This window comes from Triticum urartu, chromosome 2 (assembly GCF_003073215.2).
Source record: "Triticum urartu cultivar G1812 chromosome 2, Tu2.1, whole genome shotgun sequence".
NCBI classification, from domain to species: domain Eukaryota; kingdom Viridiplantae; phylum Streptophyta; class Magnoliopsida; order Poales; family Poaceae; genus Triticum; species Triticum urartu.
In genome coordinates this window covers 331,187,965-331,208,512 of record NC_053023.1, presented here as the reverse complement: position 1 = coordinate 331,208,512, position 20,548 = coordinate 331,187,965, and the positions used below count along the sequence as shown (strand labels likewise).

At 47.3% G+C, this 20,548-nt stretch overlaps 2 protein-coding genes across 8 annotated transcripts; one reads left to right on the top strand and one right to left on the bottom strand.

Annotated features, from left to right (window-relative positions):
* Window positions 1-1,097: 1,097 nt before the first annotated feature.
* On the bottom strand, window positions 1,098-5,395 carry LOC125537212 (probable inactive purple acid phosphatase 1). Of its 2 annotated transcripts, none has more exons than XM_048700512.1 (14): window positions 5,089-5,395; window positions 4,663-4,979; window positions 4,415-4,583; window positions 4,256-4,347; window positions 4,058-4,124; window positions 3,809-3,931; window positions 3,596-3,688; window positions 3,302-3,431; window positions 3,067-3,148; window positions 2,849-2,981; window positions 2,509-2,714; window positions 2,298-2,423; window positions 1,894-2,203; window positions 1,098-1,672 (listed from the first exon to the last, which is right to left on the bottom strand). In XM_048700512.1, the coding sequence occupies exons 2-14, from the start codon at window positions 4,677-4,679 to the stop codon at window positions 1,361-1,363; spliced, it is 1,860 nt and encodes a 619-aa protein (XP_048556469.1). In that variant the 5' UTR covers window positions 4,680-4,979; window positions 5,089-5,395; the 3' UTR covers window positions 1,098-1,360. The 2 variants fall into 2 exon arrangements, with proteins under 2 accessions (XP_048556469.1, XP_048556470.1); XM_048700513.1 differs by having other exon boundaries at window positions 4,663-5,023; window positions 5,089-5,227.
* A 17-nt stretch (window positions 5,396-5,412) lies between these two features.
* On the top strand, window positions 5,413-19,500 carry LOC125537213 (probable tRNA N6-adenosine threonylcarbamoyltransferase, mitochondrial). 6 transcript variants are annotated; one of them, XM_048700516.1, is made up of 16 exons: window positions 5,413-5,548; window positions 5,979-6,064; window positions 6,232-6,524; window positions 6,636-6,680; window positions 6,809-6,883; window positions 6,965-7,061; window positions 8,725-8,815; window positions 9,695-9,744; window positions 10,145-10,335; window positions 10,433-10,518; window positions 16,984-17,062; window positions 17,137-17,220; window positions 17,301-17,415; window positions 17,689-17,777; window positions 18,401-18,533; window positions 19,011-19,500. In XM_048700516.1, exons 3-15 carry the CDS (start codon window positions 6,273-6,275, stop codon window positions 18,527-18,529), a joined length of 1,383 nt encoding a protein of 460 aa, XP_048556473.1. In that variant the 5' UTR covers window positions 5,413-5,548; window positions 5,979-6,064; window positions 6,232-6,272; the 3' UTR covers window positions 18,530-18,533; window positions 19,011-19,500. The 6 variants fall into 6 exon arrangements, with proteins under 6 accessions (XP_048556473.1, XP_048556471.1, XP_048556476.1 ...); XM_048700514.1 differs by having other exon boundaries at window positions 6,198-6,524; XM_048700517.1 differs by lacking the exon at window positions 5,413-5,548 and adding an exon at window positions 5,688-5,843.
* Window positions 19,501-20,548: the final 1,048 nt, after the last annotated feature.

Here is a 20,548-nt window from a genome sequence, read left to right as displayed (position 1 = left end):
ATGATACGTAGTCGGTCTCTCCCTCTCCCTCGATTTGGGCTGGGCTTTGACGGGTGTTCTTTTACCATCGACTACGTGCCTCCGCAGAACACCCTTCTTTCTTCTGGGATGCCCCCTATAATTTTCTAAAAATAAATTATCGCCATGTAAGAAGAGAAAAGAAATCAGACATAGTTTTCTATTTATACTAGCAAAAAAAGTCCGTACATTGCAACGGAGAAACAAATACCACACTCCTTTAACCCAATAACCATGAGTCAAGACCCCAATAGGTCCACGTCTTTCCTTTCAACACATGACATCCCATCTGTGTTACCACTTATCCTCCTTCCCGCCCTCGTCAATGGTGGCCCCGGTGCTCACACAATCACTACGTGTTTGGATGTTGTCAATCTTAAGGCGTCTCTCTCTCGGCATAAGATAAGAAATCGATTTTTTTTCCGTGAGATTTTGACAAGGCGTGCATGCGGGGTTATAGATGGTTTCTTTCATCTCTAATTCTGGTTTTGCTAAGGTGTTTATTTTCAATCTGGATCGTCACCGGCATGAAATAGAGACGGATCATGCGCTATTGATTAAGGTTGCACCCTAAATAGAATTTTTAAAATGGTTAACAGATAAAATAACACCATATTCAGATTATATGCATTTTCTAATCAAATTTTATATGACATGTTAAATTTGGAGCTAGCGTTTAAAAGATATAGAAAATTTTAAAAAGCATTTGATATTTACTGCGGGTTGATTAACCCAATTATCAGGGGTTTCCGACAAAAGAGGAAATCTACTTAAAACTGACTCGCGGTTGATTACCAGAAACATCAGGTGCTTTTCTGGAAAATAATGTGACGAACCAAGAATACTTATTTTCTTTATTATTACCTTCGTCATGGTTTATTGGTCCCCTTACTATTTTAAATTTTATATATTTTAAAAATTGATGACTCAATCTTTATTTTTCTAATTATGGTATTATATTATGTAAACTTGAAAAATGTAAGTTCTATAGATTTAAAATTTTGAATTCAGCATCCGTGGTTTGAAACTTAAAAACACAAAATATCAAATTCAAATTTTGAATGTTGTAAGTCCAGAACTGAAACTTAAGAACCGTTTATTTTATTTTATTTCGTATACAGAATTGGAATATTTAAATATCTTACAGACTTGTATTGGGCCACATACACACCAGTTACCAGTAGCACATCGACTGATTCCCCCATCTGAATGTACTGGGGCTTCAGGTAGCCAATACAAGTTTCAAAGCTATGTAAATATCTTAGACACTAGTATTGGGCCACACACAAACCAGCAACCATTAGCAGATCAAACTGATTCCCTGTTTGAAAGTGTTGGGGCTTCAGGAAGCCAGCGTAGTCCTTGGGCAGTTGTCGATGGAGCAAGCCAGGACATCTCGGTAATCCCGCGAAATTGTGAAATGATCATACACATTGCCATCACGGCTTTTCTTGTACTCAAACAGCAAGGATGACTGGTTGAAGGCCGTGAGCTTGACGAACCCGAAGTCGAAATCCCTGAAGTGACTCCACTGGATATTTGATGTGGTGAATGCTGAATCTGAAATGCTAGCGCCAGCACCACCAACAACCACATGTGTTGTTGCCTTGAACGGGCCACTGTAATGATCCGATGCATCAACGGCGCATTGGCTCTGCAACCAATTAAAGATTGTAACAGGACATATAAGATTGTAACAGACTAACTCTTAAAAATATACTGTACAGGATATGTAAGCTTTATGCCTGTAAACTATAATATTTACAGCAGCATTACCAGCAATAGTACTTACTGGACCTTGTCATTTGAACCAAGTGCAAATGCAATATTCTACAGAAAACTTCAGTCTGGTGCAAATGAAAACTAGGGACATACCTGATAGACTGGACATGTCCTTTCATAGTTATGGACATGACCGTAGAAGGCGAGATCGACCTTGTACTTCTGCCAGAGCTCCTGCAGAGCTTCTCGTCCCATTGGTTCCTCGAATGTGCCCTCTGTCTCATAGTAAGTGCAGGATGAGTACCCAAGAACACGGTGTGCCAGAAAGATGAGCCAGGGCTGCTTCTGCCTGTCGACCGACGACAGGCATTGCTCAATGAACTTGTACTGCTCGGTCCCTGGCCTCCAATCTTCTTCTGTGTTAGCAATGCAGAACCTGAACATGCCATAATCTGTCGCATACCTGAAGAAGGATAGCTGTCTGTCAGTAAATTTCAAGGATTGTACTGTATATCTTAAAAGGAAGACTTATGGCCTCACCGAGTCACAGCATTTACCAGAATTTTGCACGGTTCTCAGCAGGAGTATAGAATACAGTTTGCGCAGGAACACCACATTCTCCACCTGAGTCAAGATTTCCATAGAAAGATCCAGTCCCGGGCCAGTCTCTTTCATGGTTACCACTGAAGAAATGCCCATTCTTGTATTTATGAAACAGTAATACATTTTGATAACAGAGGAAGTTCTGAAGTGATATACTAAACTAACCTGCCAATCATGTATGGTACAGTCGATGCAATTGGTTCAATCTGTGAGGTGAACTGATCCCACTGAGACAAGTAGCCATTGGCGTAGCAAATGTCCCCAATGTGAAGCACCATGTCAATGTTTTTTAGGTCTCTAATGATCTGGTTAGTAGTGTTCAGTGAGCCAGGTTGGAAGTCATTGAACTCATTGGAACCATCTGCCTCTGCCTGAAGGAAAAAATGCGAGCACAAAAAATCACTGTAATTCTGATGCAGAAAGAGAATCACCGTAACTGGAAAATGTCTAATTGTTACAAGAAAAATATGAAATAAAACCAAGATGGGCAGGAAATATAATATACCTTTCCCATATCTCCAAATATGACAATTTGTTGCAAGGAATCTTGCCCAGGATAAGGTGATGCTTTAAAGCTATATAACTTGCTCCAGATGTGGGTACCATTTGGTAACCTATGGCCAAGCCTGTAGGTATACCTGAAAATTTTTAAGTAACCATTTCTTAGTAGCTGGATGCATCACAATTTCAAAACAGGTTAAAGTGAAAAGATAGACAACACACTTGGAGTCTGGCCACAGATCCTTCAAGAAACTAGTATGAATGTAACCCGGATGGCGCCAACCAACAGTTCGAGCAGGTGCTCCTACATGTGCAGATTAGAAGTAAGGTGTTTGATTCAAAACAAAAACAAATGACCTCAGAAAACCTTTGAGCAGATTCTCAGTTATGTTGACGGTGTAGATTCTGAACTACGATCATCTCATCTCTTAAGAAGAATAGGGAAATAGTGACATACCGCACATGCTATTTCTGTTGAATGTTAATGTTCCGGCTGGGGAAAGAAACTGAGGCCCGCCTTTAGCACCCCATTCAACAAAAGGAACTGCTTCTTTTATATCGTATCCACTTGTCCAGGTGATTGTCATCTACAATAGTACTAGTACAGTTACCTTAGATAACTGAAGACAGTTATCTTGTATAGCTAGCTTCAATGCTGAATTGAGAATAATAATACGATGCATATTCTCATGAAAAACAGCCACACAATTCAAAACGGTCATTTCGATGGTGAATTTATAGGCAAGCTTACTTCATCCCAAGACTTCCCTTGTGCCAAACGTGGGTAGACAGGTGCCTTTGGGTTCGCAAAGGTGACCATATTTGAGACAGCAATCAGCTTGGGCTGTTACAGGTGAGGACAGGATTGGACATTTTTCAGTCTCAGGAATATGACGAGTATATTTTTGGTTAGATCAGAGTTGTTATTATGTAGAGAAGTTGAGGTAACACAGTATAGCCTTGCCTTCATCAGACCACCAGAAAAGAGTGCAAAAGAGAAGTCTTCCCTCTGGTTGATCAACTGAAGCTTCAAGTTTCCCTTCCCAGACCTGTTATAGCCATCATTCTTGAACTTTGCAAATTGGTACTGCAATGAAGATAGGAAAGGAAAAGGTTAATGTTCGAAACGGAAGTATCCCAGAGTCTGAATCCTGGCATAGAACTATATCTGAAGCTCAATTAGCCAAATCGAACAGGAAAAAATAATGCCAACCTTGATAGGTGCTGTGCATAGCACTGGAGGTTGTTGTCTCTCATTTTCAGGCTCGCAGATCGCATCACTAATTTTTTTCAAAAAAGAAACAACAAATCAAATAATACGTAAGATCTTAGGTGCATCTCTGAATGCCTAGGTGGATTGAGATCATGTTACAACAGATTTGCCTCCGCGCAGATATACCAATATTATTACCTGAAATTGGCAGGAGAAAACACACCAATCCAGTCGTCATCAGAGGGATTTGGATGGAAGAACTCTACCTCTACCCATTCGCTGCTCTCGCCCTGCAGGATGGCATCACATCACTGTGAAACTGTTGAACAAGAGTGGTGAGAAGTGGGGCATGCTAACCTTGAGCCCAAGAACCAACGGGGACGCCTTTACATGCACCGAGTCATCGATGGCGAGGGTTGTTCTCTCAACTGCGATCCTCGACAGCGGCTGCTCGCCGCCCGGAAGAGCCGCGGCACAAACAAACAGCCATATGACGACCACCCACAGCCTCATTTCGTCGAGAAGCCTGAACACTCCCAACTAAGACAACAATCGAAGAAGAACAAGAAGAAGAAAAGAGCAAGCATATAGACTGCAACACCTACCTGTAATTTCGAACCATTTCTGGCGATCGCCAGGAGAAGGAGAAGGAGAAAGTATACCAACAAGAGACAGCAGCTTTATTATGATACGAGCATATGCGTGGGTAGTGCAACTTAGTTGAGTGACCGAGTGTGCAGGATTGGAGGAACCGAGGAAGAATGCACAAATATACAGCCAATCATTGAGGTAGGCGTGTAGGCATAGGATACCATCCGTTGCTCCCAAGAAGACAAACTGAGATTGAAAAATGGCGTCAAGAAAGACCATAATAGTTGACTGATTCTGTCAGTGTCAGCATTTCCTTTTTTCTTTGCGAGGGCTGTCAATGTCAGTACAGTACTGGTGAAGATTAGTTTGACAGACCTAGAGAAAAGATCATTCGGTAAGGATTAATTGTATTAGAGATAAATGCTTCTTGATCAAATTACCAGGCAAACCCTGAGAGCAAGAACCGTGGCGTCGACGTGGCTCTCTGACGGTCTTCGACAGAGGTTGTTCGCAGCCATGGAGCGCATGAACATGTGCCAAGAAGCATCCATAGCATAGCATGGAACTTGCTCGAACAGGTGGTGGGCGACGGAGGAGGGGAACAGTCACGCCGGTCATCGTTCGCGCGTACACCCGCGCGCCGCTCATGTTCCAGACTCGACGCCGTGCTGTTCGGCCTGGCCTGCGAGCGCGGCGCCGACGGCGCACGCGAACACGCCGGCCTGGAGGATGGTGGCAGCGAGCGGCCGGCTGTTGGGCCGCCCACGGCCGAGCTCGCCCGGGCCAGTCACCTCCCGAGGTGCGAAACGTTTTTCTTTTCTTTTCTCACCGTCCCCACAGGAACAGAGAGCTACCCAATCCTCACCCGCGGCAGAGAAGGCAGCGGCGGCGCGCGTCGAGGTGCAGCCACTCTCCCCTCTCTCTCTCCCCCTCTGTAATCCCTTCTCTATCTCTATGGTACGGCGGCCGGCCGGCGGGTCGCGATAGGTGAGCGACGGTGGCGCGCGTCGAGGGGATGGTCGTGGGCGGGAGGGGAGTGAGACAGTCAGTGGACGGTGAGGGATGGGTGGTGCGCGGGAGCCGGGAGGCGAACTGGCAGATGGCGAGGCGGAAGGCCGGTGCGGCGAGGGTTAGGTCCGGGACGGCGACGGGCAGCCCGTGAATGAGGCAGACGGCGGCGAACTCCGGCGCGGGGGTGAGGTGGCTTATGCTATGGCCGGGGGTTGCCATTGGATCGGAATTTCAGTTCTCGACACTGGGCGTGGAGTGGGGCTCTCCTCTGTACTTCTCTGCGCCGGCTCTGACCCCCACCCTCTCTTTCTCTCTTCAGCTAGCACCGAGCGATTCTCCTGGGAGCACCTAGCCGGCCAAGATAACAAGCACAGCAGCCCCGTTTCTCTCCCTCAAAAAGCAGAGGTATAACAAGCACACAGGAACTCCATTGCTGTTGTTTGGTTCTATTCTTTGATCGTTTGACAGTGAGCATGATATATTCTTCTATTCTGTATGTGTATGGATTGTGAGGAATATTTGCTATGTGCATGGACAGTGAGCATGGTTCATCCATTTGATTGTGTTCCCAGCTGAGGCTGCTTGGTCATCTGCTGGAACGGCGCCTGGAAAAATGGCGTCCACCCTTCTCCCGACCTTATTGCCGCCAGTTTCACGTGCCGTCGCCTTCCTCCTCCGAACCCCACCAAAACCCTTCCGCTCTCACCATCCGCTTTTCCGCAGCCTCCCCGCCTCAGCTTCTTCCCCATCAACCCCTCCTACTTACCACTCCCTCGTCACCATGGCCTCCGCGGGTATCCCTGCGCGCCGGGACCTCCTCATGCTTGGCATTGAGACCAGCTGTGATGACACTGCTGCTGCCGTGGTATGCATTGCTCATTTGCTGTCCCATTTCTGTCCAGTCACTTCTATTTGTGGTCGAACCTTCCAGGTTTTATGCTTACGGCATGTCTCTATGATGCTTGGTTGTTTGCAGGTTAGAGGCGATGGGGAGATCCTTAGCCAAGCGATTGCTTCCCAAGTAAGGATTTGCTTTTCAGTTCACATTCTCTCCAGATGTTCCATGTCTAATTCTATTGAGATCAAGAACTTTTGGCAAACATTTGTATCCTTTACATGTTGCTGATCGTACTGTTGTGTGTTTGGAAGTCAGATTTGCTTGTGAAATGGGGCGGTGTCGCTCCTAAGATGGCCGAAGAAGCTCATGCGCTTGCTATTGATCAGGTTTTGTCTTCCTTTAAGAAGATGGATGACCTTAAGTCTAAGATGTTTGTGTTAACTGTCTTATATGTCCTTGTCTTGCAGGTTGTTCAGAAAGCACTCGATGACGCAAATGTGTCAGAGACTGATCTTTCTGCTGTGGCCGTGACCATTGGACCAGGGCTTAGTCTATGCCTTAGAGGTTCCTGTTTTTGCTATTCTGACTTGCTTAAAATAAATATGAATTACTGATGTTTTCCATCGCATGCTACTAAAATAAGGAAATGTCTGTTCGTCAGTTACCAAATTCAACTTTTATCCTCGCAAAAAAAGAAACTTAACTTGTAAGTTTGCACATCGGATACTTTTATCAGTTAGGTTTTAGGCATGGTGACAGTGGTCCGAGCGAGTTAAAGTTAATCAAAGAATCTTGCCATTCACTTAAAGAACTGTTTTGGATAATTTAGTGTTGACTTTCTTGAAGTGACCATTTTGTGTCAAATGTTGTCATATGACCTGGGATGTGCCAGATTTCTAGGATGGATGATGGTGGTGTGTGTGCGAGTATCACAACTCGAAAGCCAATTTTTGCTGCTTCCATGTTTTATATGTATCACACTATCAGTTCAAGGGCTGACTTAAGTTTAATCTGTCACATGTGATCTTCATTTTCTTTCTTTGTGGTACTTAAGCAAAACTGTTTTAGGTGTAGTGCATTTTTATCACTAGCCTGTCGGCCCTTTAGCTTTTTTAGTAATTCCTTCTTACATGCAGACACAATCATATTAGAACTGTTTTGCTATCCATGTGCCAGAGCCATGAGTTGGTTGCGAGATCTTATGGGTTTCACCACTAGCCTAGCCCAACTTGTTTGGGACTAAAGGCTTTGTTGTTGTTGTTTTGTTGTTGTTTATTGAACTGGCATATTAGATAGGAAGAAGGTATACATTTTTAGTCTGTCAACTTTGTAAATTCTAAATTTGGTCCGTCAACTCTGTAGTCTGTACTTGATAAGTTTGTCCCTCAAATATGTCAAAACCGTCTAGATTCGATCCCTTGCGACACTGAAAGTGGTTTTTGACAGTGACTTGGCTGCGGTTTCACACACATGACAGCGCAGCTAGCAAAAAAATAAAATAGAAAGGGAAATGTTCCTAAAAGTTAATTAAATTAAATATTTTAGAAATTGAAAAAATGTGTAACGTCCATAGATACTGGAAAGCCCCTAGGTTTGGTTTTTTTAAAAGCATTTCTTTTTCTATATTTTTTGCCATCCTTAAAATTCTCAGATTTTTTGGTAACTGAATAGTCTGTTTTCCTGACTTCTGAAATAATATTAAAATAGGTAATCTATTTTTCCTGTTTTTTATTTTTGTTGGCTGACCTTTCGAAAAGAACTTCAATATTTGATTTCCCCCCTCCCGTCATAATCCCCACACACACACACACACTCACACACGATCTTTTGTGGTACCACTTCTGTGAAACAGCGCCAAATCATGATCAAAACAGCATTCAGTGGGGCAAGCGGGGCGGATTCGGGACGATTTTGAATACTCGAGGGACCAAACTTACCCTATATAGAGTTGACGGATGAAAAATTGACTTCTTCATTATAACATATGCAGTCTACTTACCCACTCAATAAGAATTGGTCATGTTTTTATTTTTTATTTTTATAGAACCATGCCAAGTAGATCACTGTATCTTTTGATTTATTTGGGACACTCTTGAAGCTGGAGAGAAACCATTTTCTATTTGTTCTATTGTTTATGTGACTGCAAGACTTCGGTTAAAGCTTGCAAGTATGTTAATCTTTTTTCTGTTTTTTTGTATGGGAGTGTAATTACCTCTCTAAATTGCAGTTGGTGTTCACAAAGCTCGGAAAATAGCAAAAGTATTTGGCTTGCCTATTGTTGGAGTTCACCATATGGAGGCACATGCTTTAGTTTCCAGGTAAACATTTAACTTCTGACATATTTTTAAGTGACACACAATTTGTTTGATGAGTTCAACATCACATAGAATAAGTTATATAGGAATTTTTTTTTGGTTCGAGGACACAATGTGTTTTCATGTAACTTGAAAAACCAGATTCCAAAAGTGTTTATTTGTGTGGATTTTCTTTTACAGCTACTTTTTTTAGAAGCACAGTACAGATGCAGACGCTCACATACATGCATGCAGTCACCCCTATGAACGCACGCACGGACACCCTACCGACCTACCCCTATGAGCACCTCCGAGAAACCAAGCAGGCAAATCTTGAGATTGACGAAATCGCCACAGACACTGTTGCCGGAAAGCCTGGAATAAATCCAGGAAAATGCAACCACCCGTGTCAAGTCTAGGACTTGAACCTGGGTGGGCAGGTTCCACCACAAGGAACCTAGTCATCTGAGCTATGCTTACAAACTCCTTGTAGGTCCTACATTATGTTTTCCCCTTAAAATAGCTGCGAACTTATCGAGACATTGAACTAAGTCTAGCACAAGCTGCGACAACTGAAAATTGAACTATTTTATAATGATACAACCTCCAAAGATTGAACTAAATTCTACTCTATAGCTACAATTTGACTTTGAGTAGGAAAGTATTTACGTCTACTGTCTACAAGCTATTTCTCAGTATCATATCTGTTTCCAGCATGCCTTGTTGTGAACTTATGATGTGAAAATTCGTAGTTTAATTACTTCAAATATGGTAAACATGTTTCATATTTGTGACAAAGGCCTCACTCTGTAAACATATAAAAAAAGCAGCACGCGTGTCTGCCATACTTCTAATGATATTGCATTACTGAATTATAGATTAATGTGGTTTGATCCTTGTCAGGCTAGTGAACAAGGACCTTGATTACCCATTTTTAGCTCTTCTAATTTCAGGTATATGCTAATTACAGTACCATGTCTCAGTATTCTATACCATGATCTAGCTTAATTTTCTTATTCCAGAGAAGCTTGCAGTTGTAAATTACGATAGCAATAATGCCATAGAAGATACGCAGTCATTCTTTTCCTGCCTGTCGGAGTCCAAAGCCAGCCATTATGTTATGCCTTATTGCAATGATTGAACTGTGACTAATATTTTCACTCATACAAATTGAAGTTTCGATCCACTAAATTTTTATATTTTTTATTCAAAATAATTTAATGCAAAACCGCATCAGCCTAAGTTCATGAAGAGATGTCTTAATCTAGCAGACATGCTAGTTTTAATACTGACACTGGAATAATTGTGTTTGCTTTTTTTTATGACGTTGCGCTAAGTAGTTAGTATGTACAGGAGGACACAATCTTCTTGTTCTCGCTCAGAACCTTGGTGAGTATGTTCAACTGGGAACTACAATAGATGATGCAATTGGTGAGGCATATGACAAGTCAGCAAGATGGCTGGGTCTTGATATACGGAAAGGTGGTGGTCATGCTCTTGAGGAGCTTGCCCTAGAAGGTGATCCAAATTCTATTAATTTCACAGTAAGTTTGCAGGTGTAATTTCACAGTAATTGTGTTTGCTTGCCCTTAATCTTAGTTCAATTTGACATGTTACTTGCCCTTTTTTGTACACCTCTAGGTTCCGATGCGACAACAGAAAGATTGCAATTTCTCTTATGCTGGTCTGAAGACTCAAGTTCGATTGGCTATTGAATCCAGAAATCTGTATGACTTTGTCATTCCCTTTAGTTGCACCATTTGTTTCATCATCTTCATGATAATGTTAGGAGCTAGGGTTCTGCCCTGCCTAGGGCGTAGGGTGTAGGGGAAGGAGGGAGTTGGGCGAGGGCTGGAGCGCGGCGGCCGGCGGTGAGGCGCCGTCCTTGCGGTTGGGGCGGCGGCGGCGCAGGAAGGAGGCGGCTAGCGTTAGGGTTCCGGCTCCTCTGGGAGCCTGGCAATAGAATAGTCTTATTGCTTAATTCTCAAAATAGTCTTACAGCTCGTATATATAACCATAATCTGAAAATAAAACTAAGATAACTTGCGGGCCTAAGCCTGCCTGTTGGGCCTCCTGCGGCCATAGACCTGGCCGGTCATAACATCTCTCCCCGCCTGCGCAAACAGCTCGTCCTCGAGCTGAAAGTCGGGGTAGTGCTGGTGGAACTCCTCGCGCTGCTCCCAAGTAGCGTCCTCCTCTGGTAGTCCAGTCCACCGGATCAACACATACCAGGAGCCTCGGCGCAGCTGAGCCTTCAATGCCTTCTCTGGCTCAGGAAGGAGACGCCCGTCCATGATCGGTGGGAGCGCCGGCGGTGCCGCGGAATGGCTTGAGCAGCCCGACATGGAAGACATCATGGATCCGCACGCCTGTCGGAAGCTGCAGACGGTAAGCCACTTTCCCAATGCGTTCCAGGATCGCAAAGGGACCGGCATAGCGAGGACCGAGCTTCTTCCTCGCGCGTGGGTCCAAGGACTGCGTAGAGCGGTGAAGTAGACGCAGCCAGACCCAATCACCCACCGCGTACTCCACCTCGCGATGGTGGCCATCATAGTAACGTTTGGCCAACTGCTGGGCCTGCAGGAGTCGTTGCTGGACCTCCGCGAGCATCTCATCACGGCTCCTCAGAAGAGCCCCGGCTACCTAGGTCCGTGCCGAGGCCGGATCAACCGGAAGGATCGGCGGGGGCGGCCGGCCATACACCACCTCAAAGGGCGTAGCACGGAGGGCGGAGTGATAAGAGGTGTTGTAGCAGTACTCCGCCCACGACAGCCAGTCCACCCATGCGCGCAGGCGATCACCTGTAACACAACGCAAATACATGGCAATCACCTTGTTAACGATCTCAGACTGGCCGTCCGTCTGAGGGTGGAAGGCGGTGCTCAGGCGTAGCTTCACGCCCGCCAGCCGGAAAAGGTCACGCTACACGTATCCCGTGAACACGGGGTCCCGATCACTGACGATCGAAGAAGGGAACCCGTGGAGGCGGACAATGCCATCGAAGAAGGCCCGTGCGACAGATGCCGCTGAATATGGATGGCCAAGCGCGATGAAATGAGCATACTTGGAGAAGCGGTCGACCACCGTGAGAATGACGGACTTGCCGCCCACCTCGGGGAGGCCCTCGATGAAGTCCATGGAGATGTTCGCCCAAACCTGAGATGGGACCTCCAAGGGCTGAAGCATGCCAGCCGGCCGTAGAGTCTCCGACTTGTTGCGCTGGCACGTCACACACGACCGTACCCAGTCACGGACCAGGGCACGATCACCGGGAATGTAGAAGTCGGCGCGGAGACGATGGAGCGTCTTCTGCACTCCCTCATGGCCCGCCGAGTGAGCGAGGCGCAGCACCTGCTGGCGAAGATCGTCGTGCACCGGAATGAAGACCCGGCGCCCATGGAGAAGCAGGCCATCGGCGAGGCGCCACGGCTCCTCCAGCTCTCCCGCCGCCAGCTGCTGCTGCAGGAGGAGGGAGTCGGCCGCGGCCGCGGTCGCCCGGCGGATGTCGGCGTAGAGGGCGAAGGAGGGCCCGGTGATGATGCAGAAGGCCGCCCCCTCCGCCGCACCGTCGTCCACATCGGCGTCACGCCGAGACAGGGCGTCGGCGACGGTGTTAAGGCGACCCGGCCGGTACTCGACGGTGAAGTCAAAGCCAAAGAGTTTACTGATCCATTGGTGCTGGGGCACCGTCGAGAGCCTCTGATCCAACATGAACTTGAGGCTGTAATGGTCCGTGCGGATCTGGAAAGAGCGACCCCAAAGATAGGGCCGCCAATGGCGTACTGCCTGCACCAACCCAATGAGCTCACGCTCATATGCCGCCAACTTGAGATGGCGTGCGGCAAAGGGGCGGCTGAAGAAAGCGAGGGGTCCCTCGCCCTGGTGGAGGACCGCACCGAACCCCGCACCGGAAGCGTCGCAGTCGACGGTGAAGGGAAGGCCAAAATCCGGCATCTGCAGTACGGGTCCCGTCGTGAGGGCCCCCTTGAGGGCCTCGAATGCTGAAGTGGCCTCCGCATCCCAAGAGAAGGCGTCGCGACGGAGGAGACGCGTGAGCGGGGCCGCGATGAGGCCAAATTCCCGGATGAACTTCCGGTAGTACCCCGCGAGGCCAAGGAACCCGTGAAGAGCCCGCGGAGACTGCGGGATCGGCCAGGCGGCGACGGCCGCCACCTTGTCGGCGTCCATGGCCATTCCCTCGGCCGAGATGACATGGCCGAGGTAAGCGATCGAAGGTGTCCCGAACGAGCACTTCGAGCGCTTAAGATGAAGATGATGCGCCCGAAGCTCGTTGAAGACGATGGCCACATGCTGGAGGTGCTCTGCCCAAGAGGCGTTGTAGATAAGAATGTCATCAAAGAAAACGAGCACAAACCGACGTAAGTAGGGCCGGAGGACATCGTTCATCAAGGCCTGAAATGTCGCCGGGGCGTTGGAGAGGCCAAAGGGCATCACCAAGAACTCGAAGTGGCCGTGATGAGTCCGAAACGCCGTCTTGGCAATGTCGTCTGGATGCATGTGCACCTGATGATACCCCGACCGGAGGTCCAGCTTGGTGAAGAAGCGCGCCCCGTGTAGCTCGTCGAGAAGCTCATCGACAACCGGAATAGGTAACTTGTCCTTCAATGTGAGAGCATTAAGGGCGCGGTAGTCGATGCAGAAACGCCACGTGCCGTCCGACTTACGACGAGGACCGGTGCTGTAAACGGGGACGTGGAGATGCGGATGATGCCGGCGGCAAGCATGAGTGCACACTGCCGCTCCAACTCGTCCTTCTGCAGCTGTGGATACCGGTAAGGCCGTACGGCCACAGGGGCCGATCCCGGAAGGAGGTGAATACGGTGGTCATAGATCCGGGCCGGTGGCAGACCCTGTGGCTCCTCAAAGAGATCCAGGTGCTGCTGCAGGAGCCCGTCCAAGAGCGGATGCTCGGCCTCCGTGGTTGTCGCGGCCAGCTGAAGAGGGGGTGCGGGTGCGGCCCCCCTAATGCCCTCCCACCGAATGCGACGACCCAAACGCCAGAAGGTCATCGTCAGCGCGTCGAAGTCCCAAAGAATAGGACCCAACGTGCGCAAGAAGTCGACGCCGAGGATGAAGTCGAAACAGCCCAAATCGATGCCGGCGCAGGTGATGGTGAAGTGCTCGTCGCCGATAGTGATGGGCACGTCGCGGGCGAGCCCGTGGCAGCGTAGACGGTCGCCATTAGCGACAGTGACCCGCAACTGCTCCCCTCCGGTCGGCTGGAGCGCAAGACGCCGCATGGTGGCCTCCGGCAGGAAATTATGCGTGGAACCTGTGTCCAGGAGGGCCACCAGGCGCTCGCCATGGATCATGACCGGTAAAAGCATCGTCCGTTCATCACGGATGCCGGCCAGCGCGTGAAGGGACACCACGAGGGCGGTAGCCGGGGCCGGTGCGGGTGCCGCTGCGGGCTCCGCAAGAGTCGGGGCGCTGAGGTCAGCCTCCGGGGTGTCATCCTCGGTCTCGTCCGTCGTCTCCAGGTAGAAGAGGCGCGGGCAAACATGGCCCGGCGCATAGGGCGCATCGCAGTTGAAGCACAGGCCCAAGCGCCTGCGTTCCAGCTGCTCCGCCTGAGTGAGGCGCCGGAACGGCCGCGTCGGGGCCGGGGTAGCGGCCGGGGCGGTGGTAGAGGACGCCGGCGCTGCCGGAGGCGGCCGGGAAGGTGGACGGCCCCCACGTGGCGCGGATGGCCGCGTCGACGTCAAGGCCTGGGCACGCTGCTCGAACGCCCGCGCATAGTACATGGCCGTCTGAAGGTCTTGTGGTCCCTTCATCTCGACGTCCACGCGGATGTGGTCGGGAAGGCCGCCGACGAAGAGCTCCGCCCGCTGTAAGGCTGTCACACCCGGGGCGTGGCACGCTAGAGCCTGGAAGCGGTCGGCGAAATCCTGCACCGTGGAGGTGAACGGTAGGCGGCCCAACTCGGCCAAGCGGCTCCCGCGTACCGGTGGTCCGAATCGAAGAAGACATAGCTCGCGGAAGCGATCCCACGGTGGCATGCCGCCCTCGTCCTGCTCGAGGGCGTAGTACCATGTCTGGACGGCCCCGCGGAGATGGTAGGAAGCCAGCCACGTGCACTCGGACGCGGGCGTGCGCTGTCCACGGAAGAATTGGTCACATTGGTTGAGCCAGTTAAGAGGGTCGTCCGAACCGTCGTACGTGGCGAAGTCGATTTTTGCGAACCGGGGCGGTTGCTGGTGTGGCGCGCCCGGGCCCACTGCCTCGGCGGTACGGAGGGCGGATGACGGCGCCTGGTCCAGGGTGGAAGGCCCGGCGTAGTGCCCTGTGACGCCCGACGCCTCGGGCTGCCCCTGGACCCCTGACGGCGGCCGGGCCTCCGTGGGAGCCGACGGCGGCCCGTGGAGCCAGTCGGGAAGCGGCGATGGTGACGAAGGGAAGCGGACCTCCTGGATCGGAAGGCCGCTCGGTGAGGACCCGCCCGAGCCAGGGTTGGGCGGTGGCGGTGGTGGAACTGGCACCGTGGCCGCCGGAAGGAACGGCGCGGTGGAGGGTGGCGCGGACGGCGGGGTCCAGGTCGGCCACTGTGGTCCTTGGACGGTGGCGGGGGGCGCGGTTGGCGCCGAGAACGGCGTCGGCCACTGCGGCCAAGGCAGCGTCGAAGCCGCCGGGGCGGGAAGCCGCCGGTGAGGGCCGCCGGTACTGAGTACCACGGCAGCGCCTGCTGTCCCGCGGCCGCGGCCTGATGCAGCGGTGGAGGCGGTCCATACGGGCTGGCCAAGTAGAGGCGGATGCCCTGGACCGCCACGACGAGGTCATTGAGCACGCCGGCCATAGCCTCCGGTGTGAATTGCGGCAGCGCTGGGGAAGGCGGCGGCGATGGTTGCTGGATGGGAAGGTGCAGCTGGCCTGGCCCGGCGTGGTGTCGGGGGCGGAGGAGAGCGGCGCTGATAGGGAGGCCGTAGTACCCGGCGATGTGGCGGCGGTGGTGGAGGAATCGGCGGCAGCGGCGGTGGGGGAGGCGTGGGGGATCGGCGGCGGCGGTGGTGGGATTGGCGGGGAAGACATGGTCGAAATCCGGGTACCTGATACCAAGGTGTTAGGAGTTAGGGTTCTGCCCTGCCTAGGGCGTAGGGTGTAGGGGAAGGAGGGAGTTGGGCGAGGGCTGGAGCGCGGCGGCCGGCGGCGAGGCGCCGTCCTTGCGGTTGGGGCGGCGGCGGCGCAGGAAGGAGGCGGCTAGGGTTAGGGTTCCGGCTCCTCTGGGAGCCTGGCAATAGAATAGTCTTATTGCTTAATTCTCAAAATAGTCTTACAGCTCGTATATATAACCATAATCTGAAAATAAAACTAAGATAACTTGCGGGCCTAAGCCTGCCTGTTGGGCCTCCTGCGGCCATAGACCTGGCCGGTCATAACAGATAAGATGAACACACCTGTTGCTGTCTTCCATACAACCTTGCATTTTGCCATTTGGCATGCTGTTTGTTCCTTATTTATTTATCCTTGAAATTTATTATTTTTTTATGCTACACCTCAGGTTTTCAAACGCAACTTCATTTGGAACTCTCAATAGTATACATGTATTCCCCTGCAAAAAAATAGTATACATGTATTCTTATTTACTCCCATTTTTTGTTTGTTTAATGTAGTAGGGGTTGTAACTTGAAACTTGTACTGGAGAGCCTACCCATTTAGTAATCCAATGTCAAACACACAAAGTTCATTTTTTAGAGAACATTCATACAAAGTACACAATGTACAATGATCTGCGGTGGAAATGTTTGCTAAGCAAGGTTTACATATTATTGGAATTTGGAAATCCTTTCGTATGAATAATGCCATACAGATGTGGTAGCATTCTTGTGAACCAAATCACAAGAACGGTACTGGTGGGAAGAGTGATGCAACTGATGCTTAAAACATCATAGAATGTTTTTTTCATGGGAATCATCTTACATCTTTCAAGCAGTGACAATTTGACACCTTAATTTGTTGAATAAATTATGCCCTGATAAACTGAACATTTCCAACGGGACTACAGACGAAGTAGGCTAAGTAACCAAATATATCAGTTTGTTTGAAATGAGTGAGGGTACAAGATGCCTTACTGTATTTAACTAATTATCGGTGAAGGAAAAATTTGCAATCAGGGTCGGTGAGTCGCTATGCTGTGATTATTAATTAACTGTGTTGCCATTTTTACACCATTGTAGGTGCACAGATGATATCCCCATTTCTTCTGCAACAGAAGAAGACAGACAACTAAGGGCGAACATTGCTGCCTCTTTTCAGGTTTAGTATCATGGATATTGTACTCGTTGTCCAGGAGGACTCTGATAAGTTTCTGATAATTTTAACTTGTGCAGCGGATTGCTGTTCTACATTTGGAGGATAGATGCCAGCGAGCAGTTGAATGGGCATTGAAGATGAAACCTTCAATTAAAAACTTTGTAATGCAGATATCTTGTTGCTGTTAAATTCAGTCACTTTTCTTAATTCATCCAGTGGTTAATCGATTCAATTATTAAAGGTTGTTTCAGGTGGTGTTGCTTCTAACCAGTATGTTAGGACCCGCTTGAATCATATTGCTGAGAAGAATGGTCTACAGCTCGTATCCCCTCCCCCAAGTCTTTGTACTGACAATGGTAATGAGTTTATTGTTATGAGCTGTAAATATTAATATTCAATCACACTGTCAGTAAAAGCATATAATATTCAAAATCAACTTTGATGAAACTCAGCACAGTTCTTTGTTTCTCAGTCTATACCCTAGGCTGTATTCCCTTTTTATTTTGAAGCATGTGAATGACTTATCCTGACCATTTCTGCCAACTTTGCAGTTATTCCCATAACTGTGATAAACTATCAGATATCTTTTTTTAACTAGTAAAATATGCTATGTTCCTTTATATGCATAGGTGTCATGATTGCTTGGACTGGAATCGAGCACTTTGTTGCCGGTAGATTTGAAGATCCACCTCCCGCTGATGAGCCTGATGATATGCAGGTAACCTAACCAAGCAGTAATCACAGTTGATAAAATCAACTGCATAATGGATGAGTTAAGGTAACTTAAAAAATAAATGCACAAAGTAACTGATTAAATTCCACTATAGGGAGCTCCATTATGTATTTATTTATAGTTGCATTATTTTGTTTTTCATTGTAAGCCCTGAGTTTTTAAATATTATTATTTGGTTGTTTTGTTAATTCAGATGTATGATCAGCTCCTTTTTAAAGCTAAATAGTTACTTGGATAAAAAAGATTTGGTATGTCAATGAAGAATGTAAATATAAAATCAATGGTGATTCCATCATCATCAAAGGTTGAAGAGTTAAATATGTCAAATTCTTATACTTGGTTTGGGACTTTGAATAGCGTTGACAAACTAGCTCTTAGAAAAACAGATAATTGAATTTGGCATGATTGTTGAAGTTTGGTCATTTAATATAGGGTATGAGCACCCGGCTTTCTTGTTTCCTTCATTGGAATCGTAGGCACTTCTGAATCAGGCCCTTGTCTTGTACTGATAAGTGTCTCGCACTGAGTATTTAAGATCTGATGCAGAACTTACAGGTTTTGTTCTGGTTGTTCTGCTAGTATCCTCCCTGATCAGTTGTCTGCTGCAGTATGACTTGCGTCCAAGATGGCCACTTGGTGAGGAACATTCAGAAGGAAGAAGTGTTTCACGATCACTGAAAACGGCTAGGATCCATCCATCACTTACATCCATGACACACAGCTCTCTCCACAACTAGTATGGTTAGATCATTGATCCTTGCTCTTTGCTGTCGTTGAGTTCCACATCATCCAGTTTTGGGACCTTTATTTGGGTAGCACAGCTCACCTTTATTTGTCATGGTAGTAATTAGCTGCAAAGGCATGAGCTGACTAGTTGTTCATTTGTTCATATACAAGTTGTTTACCGCGCCATGACCTGATATTTGAGCATCCATGTTAAATGATTGCAATCATTAATGGGTGGGTGGAAATCAATGTATTTATAGGATACCAATTATTACTTTTCTAGTGTTATATGTGTGTATAACTGAAGAGTAAACAAGCATTTGTTGTTATGTAGGAGTATTGTATAACTGAAGAGTAAACAAGTATTTGTTGTTATGTAGGAGTATTATTCTTTATATGATTATTCTGACACATGAACCGCATCATGATGTGCATGAAAAGGATATGTAGAGGAGGCATGTTTCCCTAAATTATTTTTATTTGTGGTTGCAGTGTTGATATTCTGGATCAAAATACAATTGCATCTCACAAGGAACTGCATATCAACATGTCACAAGGAAGAAGAACCGTCTACATAGAAGGCGCCCAAACCTTGGGCAACTTGTTAAGTTCTACTTACATGCACATGGATCAGAGTTTGAGAAATAGAACGCTTACCTGATGATCCTGCAGGACTGCATTGGCTGCTATCGGTCTGAAGCTTCTTGCATCTTGATTCATATTCTGCTAGAAATACTCTTGTAGAAAGTGCTCAGGCTCTAAATAAAAAGTAAGCATTGCGAGACATGAAAGGGTGGAAGTACAGCTGCCAACTTGGATTTTTAGCTGTCCTAATGAGTCACATCGTTCATGATGGAAGTGCTATTTTTCTTCAGCGTTTTTTTACAGGACTGTATTTGAAAGTCATGTGGATACTGTACCAAAAGGCAACTGAAACAATCAACAATGAATGAATTACAACGCGAATACACCGTTGTGTTTATGTGTCATGCTCTTTTTACAGGACTGTATTTGAAATAAGACACCGTTGCTTACATGTTCTAGGGTACTAAAACTGTAGAGTGCTTGTATGTGTATTGGGTTGCTTATATATATATATATATATATATATATATATATATATATATATATATATATATACAGGTCTGTTGTTCAAAATAAGACACCGTTTGCTTATATGTTCAGGGTTGCTAAAAATGTGTTTTCAGAGAGCGCTTCTATATGAGTTGTCAGAGAGCGACTAGCAAACAACACGGTAGAGGTTCTGAAAGATTCTCAGAGAACTGCATATTCAACGCTTTGGTTTAATTGCTATTCTTTTTTTGAGAGACTGAAATGCATACTCGCTGCATCTGTTTTTGGGTTTATTTTTGCATTTTTTTCTCAAAAGAGGGGGAATGGACTGCACTGGGTTGCCTTTTTATCTCCCTCCGATCTAAATTAATTGACACAACTCTAGTACAAGTACAATACATGAGTTTATTTTTTTGATGGGAAGAAGGGCCAAGTAGAATCCGATACGTATAAATACGGACGCACGACACAGTAGTGACAAAGCAACGCCCATCAACAAGGTGGCGGTGAGGATCAGCCTGACCATCACGCTGCAACAGACACAAATTATGTGCCCACAGGCTAGTTTTTGTCTTCTCTTGTCAAACATATAGTACAAAGTTGAGTTATCTATTTTGGAACAGAATGAGTATCAGAAATGCGTCTTTTACGCATGTTTTATCGGCAAGTAATCTAATGTTCGTTTCTATTTTTTACTCATCCACAGGGGAGGGAACCGTGCAAACCCCGCCATTTGTTTTCATTTTTTTTCCAAATTAACACAAGAGAGTATATCTTGTAGAATCTAATAAAAAAATCGGCTAGTTAGTAGGGTTTAAAAAAAATGGTTAGTGACAAGTATGTTAAGTTTTTGTGCTCCATGCAAAGATGTCCATCCAACAAACACCTGATCCTGTAGTGAAAGTTGCTCCTCCGAGATTTTGTGCATTTCTAGAAGCTTCTCACAGAAACAATAT